General features: G+C 43.5%; 2 protein-coding genes across 3 annotated transcripts in view; both read left to right on the top strand.

The window, feature by feature from the left end:
• Positions 1-13,751, top strand: part of BCL7A (BAF chromatin remodeling complex subunit BCL7A) — a 29,225-nt gene extending 15,474 nt beyond the window's left edge. The window contains exons 4-6 of the mRNA XM_083476519.1: positions 3,643-3,810; positions 8,761-8,882; positions 9,870-13,751. Coding sequence (XP_083332645.1) covers positions 3,643-3,810; positions 8,761-8,882; positions 9,870-9,944 — 365 coding nt within the window. The 3' untranslated portion in view covers positions 9,945-13,751. The remainder of the gene's footprint in view (positions 1-3,642; positions 3,811-8,760; positions 8,883-9,869) is intronic.
• A 2,681-nt stretch (positions 13,752-16,432) lies between these two features.
• Positions 16,433-26,180, top strand: part of MLXIP (MLX interacting protein) — a 59,578-nt gene continuing 49,830 nt past the window's right edge. Inside the window, exon 1 of one of the 2 annotated variants that reach the window (XM_083476424.1) lies at positions 16,433-16,941. In XM_083476424.1, coding sequence (XP_083332550.1) covers positions 16,472-16,941 — 470 coding nt within the window. In that variant the 5' untranslated portion in view covers positions 16,433-16,471. The remainder of the gene's footprint in view (positions 16,942-26,180) is intronic. The other variant, XM_083476425.1, reaches the window with a different exon arrangement.

Genomic DNA, 26,180 nt, shown 5'->3' with positions numbered 1-26,180 from the left:
GTAATATGTGTCCCTGGAAAGCCTTCAAACCTGACAAAAGAGAGTCTGGAGAATTAAGGTTTTCTCTCCAGAAGCATGTACTTGACAGATTAACACTTAAAGTGAGTCATTAAATGTTACCATGGCTACCATCAGTGGAATCTGTAATTTTCCAATTCTGAATGTCTTGGTGAGAGGCAAAGTAGGTAAAGCGATAGCTTTTATTAGCCAGCATCTTTCATCAAGAGTGTGGGGAACCGTTGAAACTCCATGGAGGAGTTTTTCAGTTGGTAGCTGTGACCAAAGCCTCTTTTTTACCCATATTAAGTTGCCCTGTATTTTATTTGAGCATCACGTGAAGCTGTCCTTATGCTGAATCAAATCATTGGTCCATCTCACCCAGCAATGTCTCCCATAACTAGTAACTACTCTTTAAGATCTCAGACCCTTGGGTCATTCTCACCACCTGCTACCATATTTTTCTAGCTGGCGATGATTAGGATTAGATTTAGGACCTTGTACAAATAAATCATGCATTCCGCCACTGAGGTATGGATCTCCCCATATTCAGTTGTGAATCCTTTCCCTAGGAGAGCTGAACTTAGAGAGGGTCTGCATAACCAGGGTGGAGTGGAATTGGTCCTCTTTCCTATAAGCAAGTTCAGGCATCTGGAATGGGTCTAAATCTCTCTGGCTAAGTGCATCCATACACAGCCATGTAGCGCTGACTAGATGTTTATTGGCATGAATGAAGGATGAATTTGCCTGAAATCTAATTACCTGCATTTACCTTGGTGCAGATTTGATTGAACTAGCCATTTTAGGTGCATGCCGTTGTCTGATGCAATTTAGGAGATGCAGCTGGATTTTACTCCATAACTGTGATCTCCTTCAAGTGGCTTTTTAGATGAAGCATTTGCCCCATGAATGAGGAGCTACTAACTTTCGTAGCAGCTGTGTTTCCTGTGCAACCCAGTATTTGTGACTGTCCTTTTGTCAATAATGGTCAATGCAGTTCATTCCTTGCATGTATAAGAAAGGGAAGAAGGAGCAAATCATGAAAGAAGGACTAGCCAACACTTGCAGGGAGAAGGTCAGGCGGCTAAAGCTCAAAACAAGCTCAGGCTTGCAAGAGAGGTTATAAATAATAATTAGTGACTTTTTTGGCTATATTTGAAGCAAGAGTGGGTCCTCTGCATGAAGGATATGGAGAAAATGCTATTGGGGGACAGGGTGAAGGCAGAACTGCTCAACGTCAGTGCCCAACCTGGTGTTAATGGAATAAAATAAACGATGCAGAGAGGGAACTGCAGCCCAGGATAGGCAGAGAGGGGGAAAGGGAACACCTAGCTACTTTAAATGAAATCAGATCTCCAGGACCTGGTGAACTGCTTCCAAGGAAACTGAAAGAACTTGCAGAAGTAATCTCAGAGCCTCTGACTATAAGCTTAGAGAATTCATGGAGAACTTGCAGACTGGAGGTGGGCAAATGTTGTCCCCATTTTCCAAAAGGGGAAGAAAGAAGACTCGGGGAACTTCCGGATGGTCAGCTTGATGTCAATACCAGGAAATGTTCTAGAACAGATAATCAAACAGTTGGTCTATGAGCACTTAGAAAAAACAAGTCATGATCTAAAAGTTTGGTGGGTCAAGGGAACGCTGTGAATGTAGTGTATCTTGATTTTAATAAGGCTTTCGACAAAGTCCCCCATGATATTCTTGTGGAGAACCTGGTTGACCGACTGAACCCAAAGAGTGTTTGCCAGTGGTTTGTCGTCATCCTGGGAAAAAGTGACAAGTGGGTTGCTTCAGGGTTCTGTGCTGGGCCTGGTGTTGTTCAACATCTTTATAAATTACTCGTATGAAGGAATTGAAAGAACGCTCATCTAAGAAATGGTTGAAGGAGTTGGGTATGTTTAGCCTGGAGAAGAAAAGCCTTACAGGTGGCACAATAGCCATCTGCAAATATCTATCAGGTTGTCACATGGAAGATAGAACAGAGTTGTTGTTTTTTTGCTGTTCCAGAGGGTAGGATCCGAACCAATGGATTCAAATTACAAGAAATTAGATTCTAAACTTCTAAAGGCTAGGGAGAACTTTCTGAAAGTAAGAGCTGATTGCCAGTGGAACAAGTCTAACTTGGAAGGTGGTGGACTCTCAGTCAATGGAGGCTTTTAAACAGAGACTGTATAGCCACCTGTCAGGGATTCTTTATCTGTGATTCCTGCACTGGAGCTTTGGGTCCCAACTCTTCAATTGTATGGTTCTATGTCCAGATTCTGTGGCAGTGGAGCAGGTAGGACATGTGCTTGTGGGAGGAAAAAGTACTTCACTTTCCTTTGTTGTAATTGTGAGCCAGCTCGCACTATGTTTGCTCTCTCCCTCCACCATTCCTTGGAGAATTTTGCTATAATGTGAGTAGCGTGACATCAGCATATTATATAGTCATATTTTTGACAAGAATAATAAGTATTGCATGACTGTACTGACTATTAGCCAGTATGAAGTCCCCATCAATACCACAGATTTAAAACACCTTGTACATCACTTAAGCCTCCACTTTTAAAAAATGGATAAATCCCAAACTTTAGGCAGCTTCTTTCAGCTTTCTCTGCATATTTAGACAGCTGGGAAGAGTCAGTGAACAGATTATTGATACTTGAAGTACAAACTAGATGCAACAGAGGCAGCCATGGTTGCTTTTCTGTGACATTAAAAGGATCTGCAAAAAGATCTCTCAAGTAATTAACCCTTATATTGGTCTAGTTTGAGTTGCCAACATAGATACAGTGGTACCTCGGGTTACATATGCTTCAGGTTACAGACACTTCAGGTTACAGACTCCGCTAACCCAGAAATAGTACCTCAGGTTAAGAACTTTGCTTCAGGATGAGAACAGAAATCGTGCGTTGGCGGTGCAGCAGCAGCGGGAGGCCCCCATTAGCTAAAGTGGTGCTTCAGGTTAAGAACAGTTTCAGGTTAAGAATGGACCTCTGGAACAAATTAAGTACGTAACCAGAGGTACTACTGTATGGATTTGATATGGAATACTGGGAAGTGTCAGAAATGTAGCCATGCACTATCTTGCTGTATAATATTTTCGTAAGAAAAAAAGTTGTCATCCTGCAGTTTGCCTGGCTGCCAATAGGTGGCCATGTCAAGTTCAATATGACAACAGAACAGCAAGCAGGCATACAAGCAAGTGTCAAGATGAGCTGCAGGGGAATAGTCAGGACAGACAGGGGTTGTTTCCAGAAACTGCCCTCCTCTGCTGCCATTGTATACCTGACACAGCCATTTTGGTCTCTGCATCTGCAGCTGGAGAGGAAGAAAGCAGCTACAAAGCAAGATGGTTGTTGAGGCCAGCAGCCTTGGGGCCAAAAAGGAGGTTACTGCAGAATACTTTATCCTCTTCACGCCCCTCTCCTCCATGAGTGGTGGTTGGGATCGGAGTGAGCTGTGAGGGGATTGGGAATAGCAACAAGAGTGAGTGGGTGGATAGGCAGGGGTGTGGGGAGTTGTGAGAGGCTGACGAAGTGAGGGGATGGGGGAGTTGGGTGAGGTGGAAAGGGGTGGAGGGCTTGGCAGGTCAGCAGCCCCTAACATGTAAATACAATTTTGGGAATGTTCATCACTTTCACCAAGCCTGTCTGTTATTTACAGATGATAACAGCAACCAGAGTTCCATAGCTGATGCTTCACCAATTAAACAAGAGAACAGCAGCAACTCTAGCCCCCTGCCAGAGCAGAACTCCACAGGGCAGGCAGATGGCCCTGCAACAAAATCTGACGATACTCAAGCAGATGCAAAAGAGGAGCCTGGTTCAGAAGGTAATTCATGTGCAAATCTTCCTACTCATAACTGGTAGATAAACAGTTGGCATTCCATGTGCACCACATAAACTTCATTTGTTAGCAGACCCGCTGTGTCTCCCACTTGAGAAGGAGATACAGTGGTACCTCCAGTTGCAGATGGGATCTGTTCCGGAGGTCCGGCCAGATCTTGAGGTTTTCGCAACCGGAGAGACCGCTTCTGCGCATGCACGCGTGTGGCAAAAACTCAGAAATATACTTCCAGGTTTGCCGCTTACATACCCCAAAGTTTATGTAAGCAGAGGTATGACTGTAACTATAATTTAAGATCTGCCCTCCTTCCTACTGCTTTGAAAACTGACACTCCGTTTTCACTTAGTTACTTTTTGCTTTCATTGACCACATTCACACAATGCTAAACCATGTTGTAGTTCTGTGTGGACGAGCCTCCATAAGACCAAGGAAAGTGTTAGACTCATAAGCTTCCCTTTCCTTCCATGCAGTCAGGGAAGGACTTCTGTCAAGTGTAGGCATTCTTTCTGCTTTCAACAAATCCTTGGCTTAGTGTTATGTACAAAACAAGGATTGTGATTTACAACATACAATGGTTAACTGCTAAACAACTCCAAACCACATCTTATGAAGCTGGCTTGTTTAACTAACCATTGTTTGTTATAAACCATGATTCAGAGTTTGTACATTTCACTAACCAGAGAATAGATAATTTGAAAGCAAAGTAAAAGTCAGTGGAAATACAGTGGTACCTCTGGTTGCGAACGGAATCCGTTCCAGAGGCCCGTTCGCAACATGAAAAGCCCGCAACCTGAAGTGTGGTATCTGCGCAGGTGTGCAGCATGATTTAGCGTTTGTGCGCATGCGCGAAGCGCGATTTAGTGCAACTGCACATGTGCGAGCAGCAAAACCCGGAAGTAACCCTTTCTGGTACTTCCAGGTTACTGCGGGACGCAATCTGAAAAAACATAACATGAAGTAAACATGGCATGAGGTATGACTTTACTGTTCCTGATGTGCTCCTTGTCCACGTAGTGTTGTTGTTAACCCTTGGCTTAATGCAAGAGTGGGGAACTTGACCCACCCGCCTGTTAAATTATGTGCCATCAGGTCATTCAGATTTTTAAAATCTGGAGCATGCTTAGAGTTTCTTCCTTCTTAAGTTTGAATCCAGGTTGTGACGGCAAAGATTCTGGCCAAAAGCAGGAATTGCATTTGGCACTGAATTTTAAATTTCAGCAGACATCAGCTCCACTTAGTTACTCCAATCAGGAGTTTAAATTGAAAACATGCTGAATGCAAGTGCTGCCTGCCGAAGAACAATTGGGAGCACACTCACATTAAGGCTTTTGCCTGCTTGCAGCCATAGCTTTACCTACTCACACCTGGTATCATATGGTGTCAGGTGTGGGCAAGGCTGGGGGTAAAATGGACTGCTGGCTCATATTTGACCAACAGCCTAGAAGTTCCCTATCCCTAGGTTAGTGATACTGTATATGCAAACAATAAGTCATTCTCTCTTTGTGTAATTACTGTTGGAGATAAATTTTCGCTGAGCTGAATGTAAAGCACAGCTCAGTTCTGAAAGCTGTTCACATTTACCCCTTAATTTCAGATAGCTTTATTTAATTACCTGACTGCTTTAGTGCCAGTTCCAAAAATATATATTTTGCTCCATCTTTCTTGACTCCTCTGCTGTCTTGAATTCAGTTGATTACTTTCTACATGATTACCTTTATATCTAAGAACTCACTGATTCCATTGACTTACTCTCTTCCTACCTGTTTGCTGTTCTAATCTGTCCTCTCCTTCTTGGTTGAGATCCCTGAGGGCTCTGTTATTAGTCCTGTATGCTTGTCTCTCTAGATTCATAAGCACACAATATTCCATGGTGCCTGTTATGCTGATGGTACCAAGCTTTTCCACTCTAGCTCAGAACGTTCTTCCTTCATCCAATTCCAATTCTCCAAGTGCTTTTCTGTTTCTGCTTGGATGCTTCATAGGGGTCTCAAGATGCCTAGGACTGAACATCCTGTCTTTTCTCTCAGCTAACATTCCCATTCCATTTTTGTTGTTGTTCTTTAGTTGTTTAGTCGTGTCCGACTCTTCATGACCCCCTGGACCAGAGCACGCCAGGCACTCCTGTCTTCCACTGCCTCCTGCAGTTTGGTCAAACTCATGCTGGTAGCTTCGCGAATACTATCCAACCATCTCGTCCTCCGTCATCCCCTTCTCCTTGTGCCCTCCATCTTTCCCAACATCAGGGTCTTTTCCAGGGAGTCTTCTCTTCTCATGAGGTGGCCAAAGTCTTGGAGCCTCAGCTTCAGGATCTGTCCTTCCAGTGAGCACTCAGGGCTGATTTCCTTCAGAATGGAGAGGTTTGATCTTCTTGCAGTCCATGGGACTCTCAAGAGTCTCCTCCAGCACTTCTTTATGGTCCAGCTTTCCCATTCTATTTATATTTCATAAAATGTATACAATGTTTGATTGTAAAAAACAACAACCTCAGAGCAGTTTCTAAAGATAAAAAATGGCTGTAAACACAGTTTAAAGCATGGGTAGGCAACCTAAGGCCCGGGGGCTAGATCTGGCACAATTGCCTTCTAAATCTGGCCCGCGGACGGTCTGGGAATCAGCGTGTTTTTACATGAGTAGAATGTGTCCTTTCATTTAAAATGCATCTCTGGGTTATTTGTGGGGCATAGGAATTTGTTCACCCCCCCAAAAAAAATATAGTCCGGCCCCCCACAAGATCTGAGGGACAGTGGACCGGCCGCCTGCTGAAAAATTTTGCTGACCCCTGGTTTAAAGCATTAATAAAAAACAAAATAATAAAGGAAAAGCGTAAATCAACATTCTACATTTCTGACTAGGCATGTCTCAGCAAAAATGTTTTTAACAGGCTCCAATAAGAGTACAGTAAAGGCGCCTGCCTCATGTCAATAGGCGGGGTTCCTATCATCAGATTGGGGGCTAAATTGAACCTTAAAGCATGCCTTATAAAATGCACTCATTCAGATAGTAAGCTGTGACATCTGTTTTAACTTTCATAGTTCAACATTTATTATAGGTCAGATAATATGGATGTAGATTGATTCTTCCTTTTCAGAGGAAAGGTCTAAATTATCAAGTTTTTAATCTGAAAATAAGGAAAGACACCTTGTTCAGGTTTTGGCAGAGAAATCCACACAGTTTTTCTTAACTTGTACAAAACTGCATCTACTTAGGCTATGTCTTCTGTACATAATGTTTCAGATTCTGAATTTAGATTCCTCCTGTATGTGATAGTAGGATGACAGTTGCTTATAAGTTTATAAGCTGTGGCTGGATTCCTGCGTAGATCCAATTATGGAGCATGTGTTTTAGCAAGCTGCATGAAATACAAAAGCCTTTCATGTTATGAGATACTACAGTGTGTACTTAAAAACCCTTTTAATGCAAATCTATCCTTTAGTGTGATCAGGTATGCTTAGGTGTGCTTTCAGATCAAGCTCTTACATTGCAGCCTTGTGAATACTGGAGGGGCTTACACCCACACCTTGCAGTGCTGGGCTAAAGGCTTTTCCATGTCCCATAAATACTGTCTGGATCCTTCCCCATATCCATGTGGTCTTGGCCTCCCTCTAGTGGCCAGCTCAAGATTTCATTTGTATGTTGCTTGAAGAAGAGGAATCAGCTTTTTCCCCCCAGCCGGAACCTCTTCGGCAACCCCTCTCTGTGTACATCATCCTGGGCAGGTGGCACGTTTTCTGTGTGCAGGAATTTGGATGGACCGGGAGCGATTTTTGCACTTTGCTTCTCTTCCAAAAGAAGCCCTTGAAGGGGGGAGACATGGTGCGTGTTTTCTCTAAAGCATGCGCTCTCAACAAGTTTGGCATCATCCTGAAAGAAGCTCAACAACTTAGGGTTGTCTGTCAAAGAAGGTGGGAGTTGCTGCACCTCTTTTTCTAGAAAAAAAGCACTGATAATAGTTATAATTCATTTTTATACTGCTTTTTAGTTAAAGATCCCAGAGCTATGTACAACATTAAGAACATAATTTACACAGCATCATAATGACAACATAATACACAGCATCATAATAAAGTAATCATAACTGGCCCCATTTAAAAGTCCATAGATTGCTCCAATGCCCAAGTGTCCTTGCATTCTAATCCAAAATCATTATGTCTCCCTTCTAGCTAAGACAACAAATCTGTAAGTAGTCTATGGCAGGGTGGAAAACAGATTAGCAACCTTGGTTAGCTTAATTGACTTTAAAGCCCTTTTTAAAGTTGGGCCGGCACATCTTGGAAACTATAATTTAATAGCAATACTTAAAGCCTGCTATCTGCACTTTTAATGCCTTAAAGGTGTTCCATCTTCATTCTTATACAGAAGGAAATGCTTCCCAAAGTATGCCATCTATCTATCTATCATCTATCTATCTATCTATCTATCTATCTAATCTATCTACAGTGGTGCCCCGCAAGACGAATGCCTCGCAAAACGAAAAACTCGCTAGACGAAAGGGTTTTTCGGTTTTTGCGTTGCTTCGCTAGATGAATTTCCCTATGGGCTTGCTTAGCAAGATGAAAATGTCTTGCGAGTTTGTTGGCTTTTTTCTTAAAGCCGCTTGAAGAGGCGCAGTTGCGACGGACCATGCTTCGCAAGTCGAAAAGACTCGCGGAACGAATTAATTTCGTCTTGCAAGGCACCACTGTATCTATCTATTCATCTTCTAAGAACAAGTAAAGTGCGTCGTTTTCTTCAAAACTATTGTTTGGCAGCATGCAAATTTATGCAGATTAAATAAACTAAAATTAATTTACTTTGCTATGGAGGTTTGTATGTGATGCCAATAAAAGGTTTGATGATGATAAATTAATTTACTTATAATCTCTAATTTGGTGAGAACCCTAATGAGAAGTACTATAATACATTGGTGATTCAGTGCAACTTTCTTAACTCTTTCAGATGCTTCTGATGAACAGAACTCACAATCTTCAATGGAGAATTCCATGAATAGTTCAGAGAAAGTGGAAACTCAACCTTTGGCAGAAAATGATATAACCACAGATGCATCTAAAAACTCTCAGGTAATTCAAAATCATAGATAAGCGAAAAGGTATCGTCAACAGTGTGAATGAAAGTTGGACCTGTCTTGTCCATTGGATTAACATCTATGTGTTCATGCTTTCTAGTTCTGTGAATGCTTTGATATCTTTGCACTTGAACATTGACAGTGAGCTGTTGTGCTTTGCACTTGGTCTAAGCAGCAAGTTGTCATTAATATGGGATAACTTGTTAAAATATTTGAAGTATGTTCCGTAGTAAACCGTGATGATCCTTCTAGTAAATTGCTAGGTGATCCTTTTAGGACTGTATGTTCCTTTCCACGTAAAGTGTTAATAGGCTGGAAAGATGGTAATGCCACCAGTTTGAAGTGAACAAATTATAGCAAGGTAAGGCAGCATGTTCCTTTTCTTCTAAAATCCCAGCCAGAAGCTATGAAGGTTGTACTCCAGCCTTGATTATCTTCTGAGTCCTCACATTATCCCTTCTTTCCCTATGTGTCTGGAAATTGATATAGCCTTAACAGTCCACAAGCTGCAAATATGTCTTCCAGGTGCTTACTTGTCTTAGTATGTCTTGCAAGGATAATAGAACTGTAGAGCTGGAAGGGAGCCAAGAGATGTCTAGTCCAACTGCATGCAATGCAGGAATCTTGGCTAAAGCATCCATGACAGATGTCCATCCACCCTCTGCTTAGAAACCTTCAAGGATGTAGAGTCCACAACCTCCCAAAGGGGGACTGTTCCACGATCAAGGAGCTCTTATTGTCAGAATGTTTTCTCACATGTCTTGGTGTGTGTGATCTTACGGGGTGGGGCTATAAGGTAAATGTGTGTTGCCATTTTGGGAACTAGGACTTACATGGGTAACTATGTTGGCAGCTTTCGTGTTGCTTTGTGGCCATGACACTTGCTTCCTGGGGTTTTCTTGTACCTCTGGAGCACAATAACATTATTATGCTTTTATTCAGTACTGATGCTGATTCTTCTTTTCTTTCTCCTCCTGTTAAGGACTCTGAAGGAGTGCCACCTTCTAAAAAGATGAAAGTAGAGGCTCCCTCTCAACAAAACATTGATGAAATATAGACACTAGATTTTTCCTGGCCAGTTTTTATGTAAGGTACATCAGTGGGCTAAATTATATAGAACAACCATATTTACGTATATTCTCTTGGATGAGGACAGAACTCCTATAAACTTTTCAAGTTACCAAGCAAAAATCCAAGAAACCAAGCAAAGGCATAATCTCTTCAGACACTGAAAACTTTTCTTTTCTGTGAAGCAAAACGTTGAGAATTTAAGTTACTGTCTCTGAAATGGTTGGAGTAAACAACTCAGGAGGGGTCTACGCACTGTTTCTAATGTCAAAATTACAATTATGTTGCTGCTGTATTTTATCACATTCTCTATTTAACATTATAAGATATTTAAGGATGGTACAGGTCAGGTCTTCTCATGTGAAGTTCATCCTTCTGGTGTGATGTCTGCTTTTTTCTTTTTGTGTGTGTGCCTTGTGTTCCAAAACAAAAAAACAAACAAAACCAGTGCTAATTTTTTAAACTTGTTTTTGACAGTTCTCTCCTCTGCAGAGTGGCCTACGGTTTATACAATGCCATATAGGAAACTTTTCATTGTGTTTGTTTGTTTCTATTTTATACCCTGGTGCTTACTATTTTAACATAAGAGCTATTGTGAGTGAAATCAGGAAGCCATTTTCACTGTTGGAGTCCAGAGAGAACCATACAGCTGACACTTGATTTTTCTGCATCCAGAAAATAAAAATGACTTATTTTTAATGCACCAACTTGAGCCACCAAGACCCTCTTCTGGCAACCTCCACAGAAATGCATGCAAGTTACACAGTAACATAGCTTTGAATAATTTCCTGATGGCATGCCTCCCCTTGGCTGAATAATGTAGACTTTTAAAACAGATATACCTAAAGTGAACATGCTCTGCTGTTTACTTAAATTGGTGCTGGTTTGGAAAAGTATTGAAGCAAATTATGCGTTTTAAGTACTAGATCTAGATAACTTTATCAGAGTCTTTTTTAAAAAGTGGGTCAACTATAAATACAGGTACAAATAGGCATATGTGTTATGACAGATGTAGTTTTGATTGAAATGAATTTCATTGTACTGTTCTTTTACAATTAGTTTACTGATACTCCAGGCAATACTGTACTGGAGGGGCTTACTTTTGTTTCAAGAGTAGCTTATAAATACAGTCTTGTTACTTCCATAATCTCTTCTTCAGACATCTCTCAGTTTTTGAAAAGTTCAGTTTTATTTCTTGCATGTTTGACTTGGCAGGAGGCACTGTGTCAATCTTATCCATGCTACATGGCCATTGAATATGCTGAACCATCTATCCATATCAGATGCTTTGATGCTACTTGTAATCACCGGTAGAACCACACGGTCGTGACTAGTTCCTTTTGAAATGCAACTTTAGATGTAACATTTTAGACATTCCCAATGGGGCTTAATTGTGACTAGAACTTGATGGGCTCGTTTATTATGTTTTGCACATCTAAAGAGGTTTTGAGCCCTTAAACCTCCATTTTGAAGGCTGGGGAAAATATGCGTGTGAATGGAAAACACAGAGGTGGCATAAGGAAGCAATGCGTCTTGATAACTACGAAACTGCAACCTGCAGCTGTAAATGTGGTTGCGTTTAATTTATAATGGATGTACTGGGTGACCTTTTTTTTTTAAAAGGAAAACAAACCTGCCTCCAATCAAAGCACTGCATAAAAGTCACTCACTAAGCTTTACTTCTGATTTCTCCAGCGGTGAAAATGGCTTGAGCTTTAACTACTGTATTGCATTTGCAATGAATTCCGAGAAAAGTTAGGAGAGGTGGAGGTGCCAATTCTGACCTTCCATCACAACATTTGTTAAGCTGCAAAGAAACTGGCGATACACTCAAGGCTGATATATTTTTTATCTTGAAATAAACATTTTACATCTCATCAAAATTAAAATTGGTTGCAAATTGTTCATGAAAGCAGTGTGCTCCCTCCAAAGTCTCTTTGTGCTTCGATCACAAAATTCATTTAATATCAGAAAGAGGTGTTATATTTGCACAGTATACATAAATGGTAAACTGATTTCCCCACCCCTTGAATTGTGTATCTGCTTCAGAAATGTGGGTTATGACTGGTTAAATGGCAATCGGTATGGACATTAAAACCATATTTAACCAGGGTTCGTTTTTTGAAAACATATTGGCTGATCTATGACATAGACAAATATATTTTTGAACTTTAAAAAATTGTAATTATGTAGCTTTTAATTGATCAGTGCTAAAATGTCAGTGGGTTGGAAACCACTGTTGATATGTTGTCATGCCCAGTAGTTGCTGTCTGTAGAAGCTTCAATTTTGTGGTTGTGTGTTTTTGATTTGTTTTACACAGTTTCCAAGGAAGTAGATAGGCTTTTTAAATTTCAGAGCTGAATCCTGTACTTAATAAAATATAAATAGCACTAAAATACCTCAATTTTTTTCATTAGGTAGAAATGTTTATTGGCATTACTGACACTGATAAGCTTCGTGATGAAACTGGCTTCTTAATTCCTACTGTACTTTCTTTCTTCAGTTATGTGTCAGCCATTCACTAAGGCCTGCTGCCGTCACACAATCCCCAGTGTCTTTCAGTTGGGCTTGCTTGTGCTTGACTTGTGAATTGAGACCTGCAAATGAAAGATGGGTGGCAGTAGCCTTTGATTAAGTGTACAGTCATTTTGCTATTCCATGACTCAAGAAAAAGAAAACCAGCATACCCACAGTGGTTAGTGGCTCTGCTTTGATTTGCAACGTTAGATATTTGAATCCTCTGCCAACAAATAGGGGTTGGAGAAAGCAAATGGAATTGGACTCCTTGCACCCATTAGGGTCAGTCTGCACCCATTTATCAGGATGGAGGAGGATCTTGATTCTCTTTGGTATGCAGAAATTTAAAAACGTGCACACTGTAACTGCCTTTTGATAGGCCATTTGGATGTGCAGTTAAAACACATTTTTAATGCTTGAAAGTTAGTTTAAATTCAACCAGCAAGGAAGGGATCTTGCAACCTTTGAGATTTGGTACTGGGTCCAGCTTCTTGGTTTGCTGCCATCTTTAGGGATTTTGTTTTATGGGCTTGCATGGAAAAGCCTGTATTGATAGCAGTGGGGAAGAGGTGAGGAGAGAGAGAGAGTCGACACATCTTGCATCTCAGTGACTGGAAATTCTCAGGCAGGCAATAGACGGTGTCCACCACACACACAGCTGTGCAATCTGCTCATTTCAGTGGAGGTCATGCAACATCAGTGGTTGGTGGGTTGAATCTGACATTTTTTTTAGAAATAGCGTGAATATCAAGAAGTGCTTCCTTATCGACACACTGGGCATTTGGACACTCAGTTACTCTCAAACTACATCTGTATACATAAGCTAGCAAGGTAAATGATCTTTGTGGGTTATGGGGTGAGGAGGGAGGCCTTCTAGCTGGGCAATTTACACAGTCAAAACATTTTATAGCAGAACTGTTCATTTTGGAGTTCTTATGGGTGGGGGAATAGTTGTTAACATTCCAAAAAGTGCTGGCACTTAACAACAACAACAACAACCAATCAGTGAGGCAGCATAAAAATTACTGGCTTTTGTGGTAGCTTGCTTCATACAGAAACATTGTCATGTTTTATAATGTTCTTTATATCGAAAGCCCTGCTAGAAGGTGTAAAGAATTTTGTGGGTTTATTTCATTACCTAATTGTTTTTCCATCTTAATGATTTTGTGTGTTGTACAGCAGTATCATTTTTCACTTATTTATTCCATCAGTAGCTATGGTTTGTACAATGTACAATGGTTTCATTAAAAAAATAAACTTTAAAGTCACAACACAAAATGCTGTGTGAACAATCTTTTGAATAAGAAATTAGTTGATTCAAAAGTTTGAGTGTGATAGCTTTCACATGCTTTAGGAAAGGACTGTAGAAAGCAACATACAGCAACATTATTTGCATCCAGAATGTCCTAGATTCAGCCTTTGGCATGTTCGGCTGGGAAGGAACCTGGTCTGAAAAGCTGGTGCCATTCTGTGGATGGTTAACTGAGCTAGATGGGCCTGTGGTCTAGCTACATTAAGGCAGTTTCCTGCAGTCTAAGCACTTGATAGTAAGGCATTTATCCCAATGGGACTTCTGAGTAAACATACCTAGGTTCTCAGTGTTGACCAGGCCTATAAGGCTATCTGTAGGTTGGTGGTACAGATCACTCAAAGTCTTGTGGCACCTTGGCAGGCTGACAAGTCTTTTGTGTTGAAAGCTTTGGGGGACTAAAACTGGTGCTTTAATAAATTACCCTTTGAGGTGCTCTAAGCCACTATGTCCCTTTCCTTTTTGCTGCAAATAGACTTAACAAGGCCGCTTCTGTGGAACACTGTCCCATGAGTTGTGGCACAAACTTATTGACAACTGGAAGAGGTTGCTTTGCCAACACCACTTCTCCTAGTGAGACACTTAAATATTTTATTTAAGCTTTATATGTACCACCCTTCACACAAGCATGCTTCAGGGTGATTCACAATAAAAAATACAATAAAATAATGATAATTTAAATACTACAAATAAAAGCACCTTCCACATTCATAAGGGCACCAGGACCCATTCACACAGCAGAAATAAAATAGATGGAATTCTTTGGCCAGGCAAGATAGCTTATCTCCCACCCATAGGATCTTTTGCCCTAGGCCAGGGGTCTGCAACCTTTAAGACAAAAAGAGCTACTTGGACCCGTTTCCGAAGAAAAAAAAACTGGGAGCCGCAAAACTCGTCATTATAAAAATAACTTTTTTGTCACTTTTTATTATTTCTTTGTTTGACCCCTCAGAATTACTCCTCCTTATAGAAATAAATGTTAAATTAACAAGTTACCCTTTTTTGTATGTGTGTTCTTCACTCCCCTTCAAAACAGTGACCAGCGTACATGCCCCTTACAATGTAGCGGGGCGGGCGGGAAGGTGACGTTGGGACGGTGCGTGACTAAGGCATGCACCGCCCCCATGCGACGTCACAGCCAGTACAGCGCCCGCCACAGTGGGGAGTGTCGGGGCGCACAATGCGCCTCCTCCCCTCGTTAGTATCCGCCCCGGAGCCGCGGCAAAGGTGTAAAAGAGCCACATGCGGCTCCGGAGCTGCGGGTTGCAGACCCCTGCCCTAGGCCAACAACCTTCCTGTGTTATAATTTAGCTGGTGCCTTTTTTTAATCTGGCTGGGTTGTGTCTCACTGAGGTAACATTCACACCGTGCATTAAAGGTGCTATGATTCCACGTTAAACAGTAAAGTGTTCCCTCAGAGAATTCTGGGAGCTGTAGTGAAGCGAGAGTGATTAGGACACCCCTAGCTCCCTTCCAGAGCTAAAATTCCCAGTTTCCTGGAAAGGCGGGCCAAGTTGGGGAAAGAGAACTGTAACTTTAATGTGGAATCACAGAGCTTCAAATGTATGATGCGGATGGGGCCAAAGTCATACTTTGAGCAGACCCATTAAAATGGATGGCGCTAAGTTAGCACATTCTGCATGCACATTCTCCCATCCCTGCCTCAAAGAGCTCTGGGCGTGGTAGTTTGCTTAAGGCTTGCTGGGAGCTGCGACCCCATGAGGGGTAAACTACAGTACCCAGGATTCTCTGCGGTAAAGAATTGCTTCAATGGTATCGCTGTGTGTCCTCCTATTTCAGTGGGGCTGCTGGCAATCATAGGAGCCAATTCCAATATAATATTTGAGGGGGCCGCCTCCCCCCCCCCCAGTTGATGGACCTTGCCGTTCAAATGGGGTGTGTGCACCATTTCATATGCTCGATTATGTGGGGCAGAGTTTACCCCCCCCAAAAAAACAATTTATTCAAGCTGCCCCCCCCCCCAAGCTGGCAAGTGTGGCTTCCAGCCGCCTGTTTCCACCTACAGCCGCTTTTCTGGGAGTTGCACATGTGCTTCTGGCTGGCTTTGGGGGCGGGGAGGTGATGGGTCCGCTTTGTTCGTGTTTCCCTCATGTGTTCGTGTGCTGTGAGCCGCCCTGAGACCCGCGGAGGAAGGGCGGCATACACAAGTCTAATAAAAATAAAAAAATTCCTTCCAGTAGCACCTTAAAGACCAACTAAGTTAGTTCTTGGTATGAGGTTTCGTGTGCATGCACACTTCTTCAGATACACCATGCATGCACACGAAAGCTCATACCAAGAACTAACCTAGTTGGTCTTTAAGGTGCTACTGGAAGGAATTTTTTTATTTTGACTATGGCAGACCAACACGGCTACCTATCTGTAACAAGTCTAATAAATAAAACCAATCCCTGTCGGCCGCCTTGCTGCGTGAGGCGAGGACTCGCCGCCTGAGAAGAACGAGGCCGAGCAGCAGGGCGCGCACGGCCGACGAGGCTCCCAGGCGCCCCGCTCCGCCCCTTCCCAGCCCGGCCGAGGGGGCGGCGGAGGCGGCAGGCAGGCGGGGCCAGGCGGGGCGGGAGGCGGCAACGGCGGGGCGGGCCGGCCGAGGAGCTCCACTCGGCCGCGCCGGGCCTGACGGGGCAGACAGAGCCGGCGGCGGCGGCGGCCCTCTTTCAGCTGCTCTGCGATGGCGGCCGGCGTGTTCCTCCGGGCGGGCCGCTTCCCGGGGCTGGAGGCGGCCTCTCCCTCCCCGGGGGCCGCGGCGCCCCTGTCGCGGCGGGCGGAGGCGGCCGGGCTCTCCTCGTCGGAGGACAGCGAGGACGAGGTTGGCGGTGGCGGCGGCGCCGTGTCGGCCCCTCGCGGGCGCTGCGGAATGGTGGGCGGGCGGCGTCGGGCTCCGGGCAAGCGGCCGGGCGTCGCGGCGCAGATCATCCACTCGGGCCACTTCATGGTGTCGTCTCCGCACAGCGAGCACCCGCCCAAGAAGGGCTACGACTTCGACACCGTCAACGAGCAGACCTGCCAGACGTACCGCTTCGGCGCGGCCGCGGGGGCCGGCGGGGGAGGCGGCGCGGCGGGCGAGGGCGGCGGGGGAGGCCGCCTCAGCATCGACGCCTCGCTCACCAAGCTCTTCGAGTGCATGAGCCTCGCCTACAGGTGAGGAGGGGGCGCCCGCCCGGGGAAGGCCGCCCGCATTGCACACCCTCGGGTGGAAAGAGGGGGGGGGATGATAATAATAATAATAACAGCAGCAGCAGCAACAACAATATAAATATAAATAATAAATGCCCCGCCCACCCGACTGGTTTGCCCCAGCCACGCGGGGCAGCTTCCAACACATACAAAAATGTTAATAAAACATTAAACGAGAGAAACCTGCCTGCTGAAGGGTGCATAGTTACTTATGGCCTTGGCTCAGGGGGTCCCATAACTCCAGACCCTCCAACGTTTTCCCTATGAAAATAGGCATGTCCTGAGGAAAAGAGGGTCATTGCGGGATCGAATGAGAAATCAGGATGGCTTCTGTAAATCTGGGAAAATAGGGACCCTCGGAGCGTCTGTTATTTAACTACTGCTACTGATCTTATTTTGGCTAGTTGGAGCAAGCTTCGGTTTGTTTGCTGTCTAGTTTCCAGCCACCTTTTCTCCCAGGCGCCCCAATTTGATCCTCACAACAACCTGGTGGTGATTATTTATTTATTTATCTCATAAGATTTCAGCACAGCTCCACAGTTAAATTTCTTTCTTTCGCAAAGCAGTTTACGAAAGGTAAAAAGGTAAAACCAAGGGAAAACTCACAACGCTACTGTGAAAACGTACAAAAGTTAAAATCCTAAAACAGATTAAAATCATCACAACCTTTTAAGCATCCAGATAGGCTTGTCTAAGCAGCCATGTTTTTATTAGCCTCCCCAGTCAGAGATCAAAGCGCCTGCTTGATCTCACTAGGCAGGGAGTTCCAGAGTTTAGGTGCTGCTGCCTTAAGTATTAAGTGGCACCCACAGTAGTGCCAATTGAAGTGGTCGAACGAGCAGCTGTGCGGTAGGCTAGGCTGAGAAACGGTTACTGGCCCACCAAAGTTGGAGATAATGGGGCTTGCTTGAGAGTGGATGTGTGTGCAGAAGGTGCAAGAGGCAGGTAGGGTTGGTGAGAGCATCTCCTTCTAATGCCACCCCTTCAGCGCAGAGTCCAGAGTGCTGCCACCCTGCATGCAACTCCTGTGGAGAAGAGTTAACCATGTCACTGGGCAAGCACTGGGCATGGGGTGTCCTAATCTTGGGAAGCGATTTTACTGGGGTTTTTTGTTCTGATTGATTGAGTGTGCTTTTTTGTATTAATAGGGTGCTCACTACTTCATAGAGAGCTTATGTATCAAAACGTTGGTTATAAATGGATACCAGATGCCATGCTGTGGTAAATTTTCAGCGTAAGAGCACATTGTGATTGCCTGTACAAAGAACGCCACCATCCTCAGCTGTTACTCTTTCTAGCTAGGGCTGATGGGAATTGGAGTCCATTCTCGGCTTGATTATTTTTCTCATGCTCTCACTTCCTCTGTGCTAATGTGTTACAAAAAGTAGTTAAAACTTGGAAGCCTCATCATCACCTCATTCCCTTGCCTGCCAATTGCCCTTGTCCTCTGCCCTCTGTCACATGATATCATTTGCCGTGTTCAGAAAAAAGTCATGGAGCTGTGCTTCCATTCTTCTGCACCATTGGTTAATGCTATTAATATAAATGCTTAAAAAATAAATCCCACCCTTCCTGTAAAGACTGGAGCATGGTTGCCCCATACCTAGCCCTTATGAGGTAGGATTATCCTCATAGCAACCCTGTGATGTAGGTTAGCAGTGGCAGTTGATGAGCAGCGGAGAAGGCAATGGGGGGCCTTTCATAAAATCCATGGTCCCCAGCTCCATAATCCCCTCGCCCTTATTAGCTGAACAACCCTCCCTATCAGGGACGCGGACTTATAAAAAATATTGGGGGGGCCCGGGAAAGCTCATGAATAATAAATAAGCTCATGAATATGCAAATAAAGTGGCGCCGCCTCCTCGTGAGCGAATAGGGGAGAGCGTGCTGCGCCTATTAATCAGCTCCGAAGGAAATTGGGTGGAGCTTTTGCGAGTCGGGAGGGAGGGCAGGAGGCATGCAGCCCGACCCTGTGCATTTTGGGCTGGGGGAGGGGCGGCGATGGCACTCTGCTGGAGGGGTGCCGGAGATTATTGGGGGGGCGGAGCCCCCCCAAACGAATTTTTGAGGGGGCTCGGGCCCCCTCAAGCCCCATGGAGTCGGCGCCTATGCTCCCTATATAGACACATAAAAACAATGCATGTCATAAAAAGTAAGGGACGGAGACCTATAGAGATGCTGCCTGTCCTAACATCATATTCAAATTGTGTTTGAGTAGGGGCATTCAGATTCAAGTCTAAGGCTCTAACTCAGGCATAGGCAAACTCGGCCCTCCAGATGTTTTGGGACTACAACTCCCATCATCCCTGACCGCTGGTCCTGTTAGCTAGGGATGATGGGAGTTGTAGTCCCAAAACAGCTGGAGGGCCGAGTTTGCCTATGCCTGCTCTAACTACCCAGGAACTGTGAGGGGAAGATGTGTTGCACTGGAGAGGAAGCCTGTATTCTCTGGAGCAGGCTTTCTCAACCTCGGCCCGCCAGATGTTTTGAGACTACAATTCCCATCATCCCTGACCACTGGTCCTGCTAGCTAGGAATCATGGGAGTTGTAGGCCAGAAACCCCTGGAGGGCCAAGGTTGAGGAAGCCTGCTCTGGAGGCTTGTGAGAGGGGCAAGTGGGGGCTGATTTAGTGTAGCAGGTGACGTTAAAAAAATGTACTGAATTTGTGTTGCAAAGAATGTGAGATTCTGTCTTCTTTTGCATGGTAGCAGTTTTCAAGTACGTATCAACAATTGTCTTTGGGTGTGACCCCAAATTAGCCAAAGTAGTTAACAGCAAATCTTCTTTGCAGAAAGAGCTATAAAAGTAAGTTTATGGTGGAAAATCTCAAGCTCCTCCAAGTCAGCATGTTGTTTTGGTTTCCACTCCTATTTTGCCCATTGCAAGAAATGAGTGTGCTTTCTCTTTACCATGCTTTTTCCTTTGTATGCATTAATTCTTTTAATTGAGAGATTGAAATGTCAAAAGCTACGTTGATAGAGGTCCAGAATTCCATGAGAGAATGGAAACAACTTTTGGGAATTTACATTACAGTCTGTTTTTTCTTGGGTAATTCTCCTCGTCTTGCCTCAGGAACATGATTTGCTCAACATTGCAATGTAAATTTGTGCTAAGCTAATTGGATGTGGAAACAAACGCAAGAGCTGCCCTGTTGGAGTAGACCAACGCCTGTCTTGTTCAGCATTCTGTTGCCTGCACAAGAAGGTCTGTTGTCATACTACTATGAGCAAACTTTTTATAACTTTAAAACAGTGTCTGCTTGCTTTTTTTTTGAAGCCTGCCATTAGAAGTTGGAGCTGGCGCATAAACCAGTAATCTAGCTGGAAAAAACAGGGTGTGGAAAAGGGCTATGAAGGGACTGGTGAACTTCCTTGCAAGGAAAGTTTATGTTTGGGGCTCTGGAGAAAGAGAACTAAGGAATGTGTGCAGCCACTATAAAGGTCTGTGTGCATGGTGTGAAGGAAGTGGATAAAAGTTGCTCTTCCCGCAAGAGATTCGGAGCAGACAAAAAGCAAAACTTCACACATTGCAAGCACAAGATATGGAGATGGTTTTAAAAAGAGACGAGGCAAATTCAGGAAGGATAAGGCTATCAATGGCTACTAGTCATAATGGCTGTGCGCCGCATTAAGAGGCAGTTTACCTCTGAATGCCAGTTGCTGAGGACCATGAGCAAGAGAGTGCTGTTGCACACATGGTCCCTTTGGGGGCTTCCCATAGCCGTCTTACTGACCACTATGGGGAAAGGGATGCTGGACTGGGTAGACCTTTGGCCTGATCCAGCAGTGCTGCTCTGATGTTCAAGACCAGTTTGTGGGGCTGCTTTCCAGGCAGTGAGTTACAAAGCAAACTTGCTTTCAATAATACCAAAACACAGTGTGTCAGGTGGACTATTAGGGCTACAGCTGAATTTTGTTTCTAAGTGGGCTAGAGTTTCAGAAGAGAAACCGCCCTGTTGTTGTAGGAGGGACATGCTTCATTTTTCTAAGCTAGTACTGTAGTACACAAATTGTGCATTGTGTGCTAAATTCATTCTGCTACAGTAATGAGACCTAGAAAGTATTTTATCTACCTCTACAAAGTATTGCAGGAACATTTTGTTCTCCTTGCCTTCCCCTCCTAAAGATCAAAGTATCACAACAGGATCAAAGATTGTGACTGATCCGGATTAGATAGGTGTTTGTAGGCGTGCACAGTCTCACAATGCTTTGCAACAGTGATTCTCCCTCAGTTAAATGAAAACTTGCAAGATATTTTGTGAAGGATTCTGTTAACTTTAGATTTACCCAAACTGTGCATGCATAGAAACCGTGTTACTACTTCCTTCCCTCCTATTATGGAAAAAGAGTGCTAGAGGCAAAGTAATGTTTAAGTGACACAAAATATTGTTAGAATGTTTTCCCTTCTTGTTCTTAACACAGGTGTGTAAATATTGTTTGTGATTTGTGTAAGCTCTTTTTAGAATATGCAGCAAACAGAAGCCTATACTGAGTTAGCGTAATGTACCAGGTTCATATAGCGAGCAGAAATTACTTTGTTGATCTATTTGCGTGCTTTGGAGGCGATCTTATCTGTTAAGGAGACTTTGCTTAAGATAGATGTGTGGCTGATGGTTATATTTTAGGAATGATGTTAACACTGGGATTAATCAGTGTAAGCCCTCTGAATCTTGTTTGTTGAGGTTGCCCAGATCACGATATCAACAAAACCTAGCTCCTATAAATTTTGGGTTAAAATGATGTGTGAAATTATTATTTATGATTATTGTTGTTGATTTCAGTGCTGTGAGGGTGGGTTAAAAAAATGAAATGCATAACTTCCCAGAAAATTCTCAATATTGGGGGTGGGGCAGGGCAGGGGGGAACAAGCATTGGGGCACCTTAAAGACTAATTGCATTGGGGCACCTTAAATACTAAGTCCTGGTCTGAAGTCTTCAACTTTATGGAGGTTTTCAGTATGAAAGCTGTGTAGGATAGTTTTGCTTGCATGCAGCTGGCCACTTGGAGCAAAGAAGAATTGCTTTCAAGTAGTTTGGTAGGGAAGTATCACAAAGGCTGATTGTGTCTCTTTTCCCTTTTCTTCTAGTTAATAAATAACTAGCATTTAGAACTATATGGAATAATAGAACTACAGTGGTACTTCAGGTTACATATGCTTCAGGTTACATACGCTTCAGGTTACAGACTCCGCTAACCCAGAAATAGTACCTTGGGTTAAGAATTTTGCTTCAGGAAATCCTGCTCCGGCGGCATGGTAGCAGCAGGAGGCCCCATTAGCTAAAGTGGTGCTCCCGGTTAAGAACAGTTTCAGGTTAAGAACGGACCTCCGGGACAAATTAAGTACTTAGAATCATAGAATCATAGAGTTGGAAGAGACCACAAGGGCCATCGAGTCCAACCCCCTGCCAACCCGAGGTACCACTGTAGTGACTTTTTTTGTGTGTGGTAATTTTTGTGAACTTATTTGCAAGGCTGCTACAGCTTGAGGCTAGTAGGTAAGATAAAAAATAACAGTCTCTTCTTGTTCCTTTTCCTGTGTGCAGTTTAGGAACAAGGCTGGATTTGGTATGCTGCATCTTTTACCCTGTAAAAGGAGCAGCTTACCAACCTTAGCCCTGTAAAATGTACAGAAGGGGGATTCAGCAGTAGAAAAGCAAGGACAATGGTCTCTGCGAAACCAACCATTGGATCATGTGGTTTGTTATCTCCTTCTGGTGAAGGTGAAGGTAATGCTGGAAAAATTGACTGACACTTTTCCTGCCTGATTAGCCAACTTACCTCTGGGAAATTAATCTGTCATTAACAGACAAAGCATTAACCCCTGAAGTGGGCAGTTTTTCACAGGAAGTGGTTTGGGAAGCAGCCTAAAAGACTAGCAGAGCATTTTATTTGTAGTAAATATTTTTAAAAAGATAATAGAAAGCAGCAGATCTGACTAAAAGGAAAGAAAGTTGATTGCACTGTTCATATTACATTTTGGGGGTATGAGAAAGTTATCATTCTACCTTTCAGTGGTTGGAGTCTGTGCCAAGCAAGCATTAGCCTTATTGTTGCATTTATTTACTTTGGGTACATTTGTACCTACCAATCTCTCACCAAAGAGCTTAGAGCATTAGATTGGGATTCTTTAGTTGTCTCATCCAGCTGTGGGTCAGGCTCGTTTCTGTGTTCCTACAGAGCTGGAACTATGGACTTGTTTATAGTGCATGTGAAATGAAAAGGCCTGCGTTTCTGTGGTTTAGGGTCCAAGAAGGGGCAACAGTGAACAAGAAGAAATGATTGTATGCTTCAGAAAGATTGTTTTCTATTAAACAGAAATTGTGTCCTTCTGTAAGAGCAGTTCATCAATGGGCTAAGCCTCCTAGAGACAGTGCATAATCTCATTCAGCGATCTTCATGGACAATTTGGACACCCGTTTTTTGAAAATGCTTTATGTACAGAAGGTCCTGTGTAGGACAGAGACATGCACTGGATGATCAGTTTGCATCCTGCCTAGGATGAAGTGCTGTTGACAGTTCCATGCCTGAATTCCTTGCAGCCCGATCATCCAGAGAATCCTAAAGTAGGATTTCAGCCTGCAGACTCTAGATACCTCATACACATCCTGTTTCTATGCTTCTTTACACGGAACCAAGGGGACGCAGGTGGCATTGTGATCTAAACCACTGAGCCTCTTGGGCTTGCCAATTGGAAGGTTGGCGGTTTGAATCCACACAACGGTGTTGAGCTCCTGTTGCTCTGTCCCAGCTCCTGTTAACTTAGCAGTTTGAAAGCATGCCAGTTCAAGTAGATAAATAGGTACCGCTGCGGCGGGAAGGTAAACAGCGTTTCTGTGTGCTCTGGCTTTCATCATGGTGTCCTGTTGCACCACAAGTGGTTTAGTCCTGCTGTCTGCGGATAAACGTCGGCTCCCTCAGCCTGAAAGCGAGATGAACACCACAACCCCATAGTCGCCTTTGATTGAACTTAACCGTCCAGGGGTCCTTTACCTCTACCTTACCTTTTACATGGAACCAAGTCCTCCTGACCTGAGTTTGATGGGATTGAATCCTTGGCATGAGAACACAGCATCAAAATTCTGAGCAGTATCCTCCCTGTGGATGAAGTGGCTGCTTGAAAAGGAAAAAGTTGCGTAACACAGGAATCACAACATTGTTTATTGAAGCTGTTATATCCACTGTAATGGACATGTTTGCTTCTAGTGGAGCTTGTCATTCCATATCATTCCAGAGCCCATCTGTTTTCAGACTACAGTATGAAATGAAAACAGTAGTAAATGAAAATGGTGCAGTTAGGTAATTTTAGACTCTGGACTTGATTGCCTTATTGGAATGCCCCTCTTCAGACAGTAGGTGGGTATTACTTCACCACTGTTGGAAACTCAGATATATAAGCTAGGCAGCAAATGGCTCCTTAAACCAGGGTTTCAGTCACCAAAATGGAATGCCTCGTTCCCATTTTTTGGCCAGACGACTCAAAAGTTATATTTTTCAATACAACTTTTTGGTTCCTGAAATTCATTCTGATTGTGCAGATGAAATAAAATGGATAAAATTCTACAGGATGTGTTGCTAGTGTGTGAGAACAGTCAGGATCCAAGGATCCCCAGGCCAGGCATGTACCCCCAGATGGTGGAGATGTCAGGCCCGGGCATCTTCATTTGGTTGCAAAGTGCGCCTGGGGAATTTTGAATGCTGACTTCACCTACTCCAAAATGGCAGCCTTGCTGTGTTTGGGGTCCCACCTGCTCATTCTCCTAAATAGGGTCTTGGACTTCTGCCCCCAAAGTCTGGTACCACAGGGTTTGCTGTTGCTGAGTTCCATTTTGCATTGCTGGGGCTGCTCCAAGTGTTTTCTTCCTGCTTGTGCAATAGTTATTTCCCAGAACTATTAGCAGGCAATTTTTTTGCATTTCCTTCTGGGAGGAGGGCTCAGTCAATACTAGCATATTGTGAAAATATAGGCACTTCTGTTTCTGTAGCTACACAGATGATTACTATTAGAATTGGAATAAGCATAATCTGACTGTTATTGCTACATGTCTGCTACATGCTGCTGCTACATGTCTGCTACATGTCTGCTACATGTCTGCTACATGCTGCTGATCCCTTGCAAAATTCATGTTGCTGAAGCATTTACAGGAGCTCTCCTTGAGTTTTTTCCTACAGTTTGTTTCTTGCAAAGGAAAAAAGAAAGTACACCCTCCTTGAATTCTGTGGTTTTACGTATCAGGGCATAATGGCAATCATCTCTTCCTTAGCAGGTCTTAAAATTAGGTACCGTATTTTTTGCTCTATAAGACTCACTTTTTCCCTCCTAAAAAGTAAGGGGAAATGTGTGTGCGTCTTATGGAGTGAATGCAGGCTGCGCAGCTATCCCAGAAGCCAGAACAGCAAGAGGGATTGCTGCTTTCACTACGCAGCAATCCCTCTTGCTGTTCTGGCTTCTGGGATTCAGAATATTTTTTTTCTTGTCTTCCTCCTCCAAAAACTAGGTGTGTCTTATGGTCTGGTGCGTCTTATAGAGCAAAAAATACAGTAAATACAACCTCAGATGAATAACAACACATTACACCATGCCTTGATTTATTTAATAGAAATAAATCCAAAATGGGTAGTTAGAGAGACACTTCAGTGGGTATAGGATCAGATAGCTAACATTTTCATGTAAAGTCTGCATATGTTCTTAGTTGGAATCCTTTGTGAAAGTACCTGCTTGTGTGCTGACAGAACTGCCTGCTCTCTCTCCCAATGGCAAAAAAGTGTTGCTCTTGATAGGGTGCTTGTGGATTGTGCTGCTATGCTAAAACAAACCAAGGCAAGAAGTTCACAATACCAAATGGGCTGTGTCCCTAGCAGCAGGTCAACAAAGGCTGAGAGGTCTGCGTTGTATTCTTTAAGCAAGGACTTCTCAAACTTTACCATCTCAGACTTAACCAACCCAAAACAAACAGTTGCCTGTAAATAGATGTTAAATGTCTTCTCTTTTCTCCACCTGCCTTCCACCCACTTGCTGCTGATCCCTTGCAAAATTCATGTTGCTGAAGCATTTACAGGAGCTCTCCTTGAGTTTTTTCCTACAGTTTGTTTCTTGCAAAGCTTATCATTCTGTAAAAAGCCACATGGGGTTTCAGATGCACAATTACACTTGTTGACGTTCATCTAAAATTCTTTGGCAGGAAATAATAATAATAATAATAAT

Source organism: Podarcis liolepis, assembly GCF_965112155.1.
Source record: "Podarcis liolepis genome assembly, chromosome: 15".
Taxonomy (NCBI): domain Eukaryota; kingdom Metazoa; phylum Chordata; class Lepidosauria; order Squamata; family Lacertidae; genus Podarcis; species Podarcis liolepis.
Note: the sequence above shows the minus strand (reverse complement) of the source record. Positions and strands in the feature narration are given on the sequence as shown.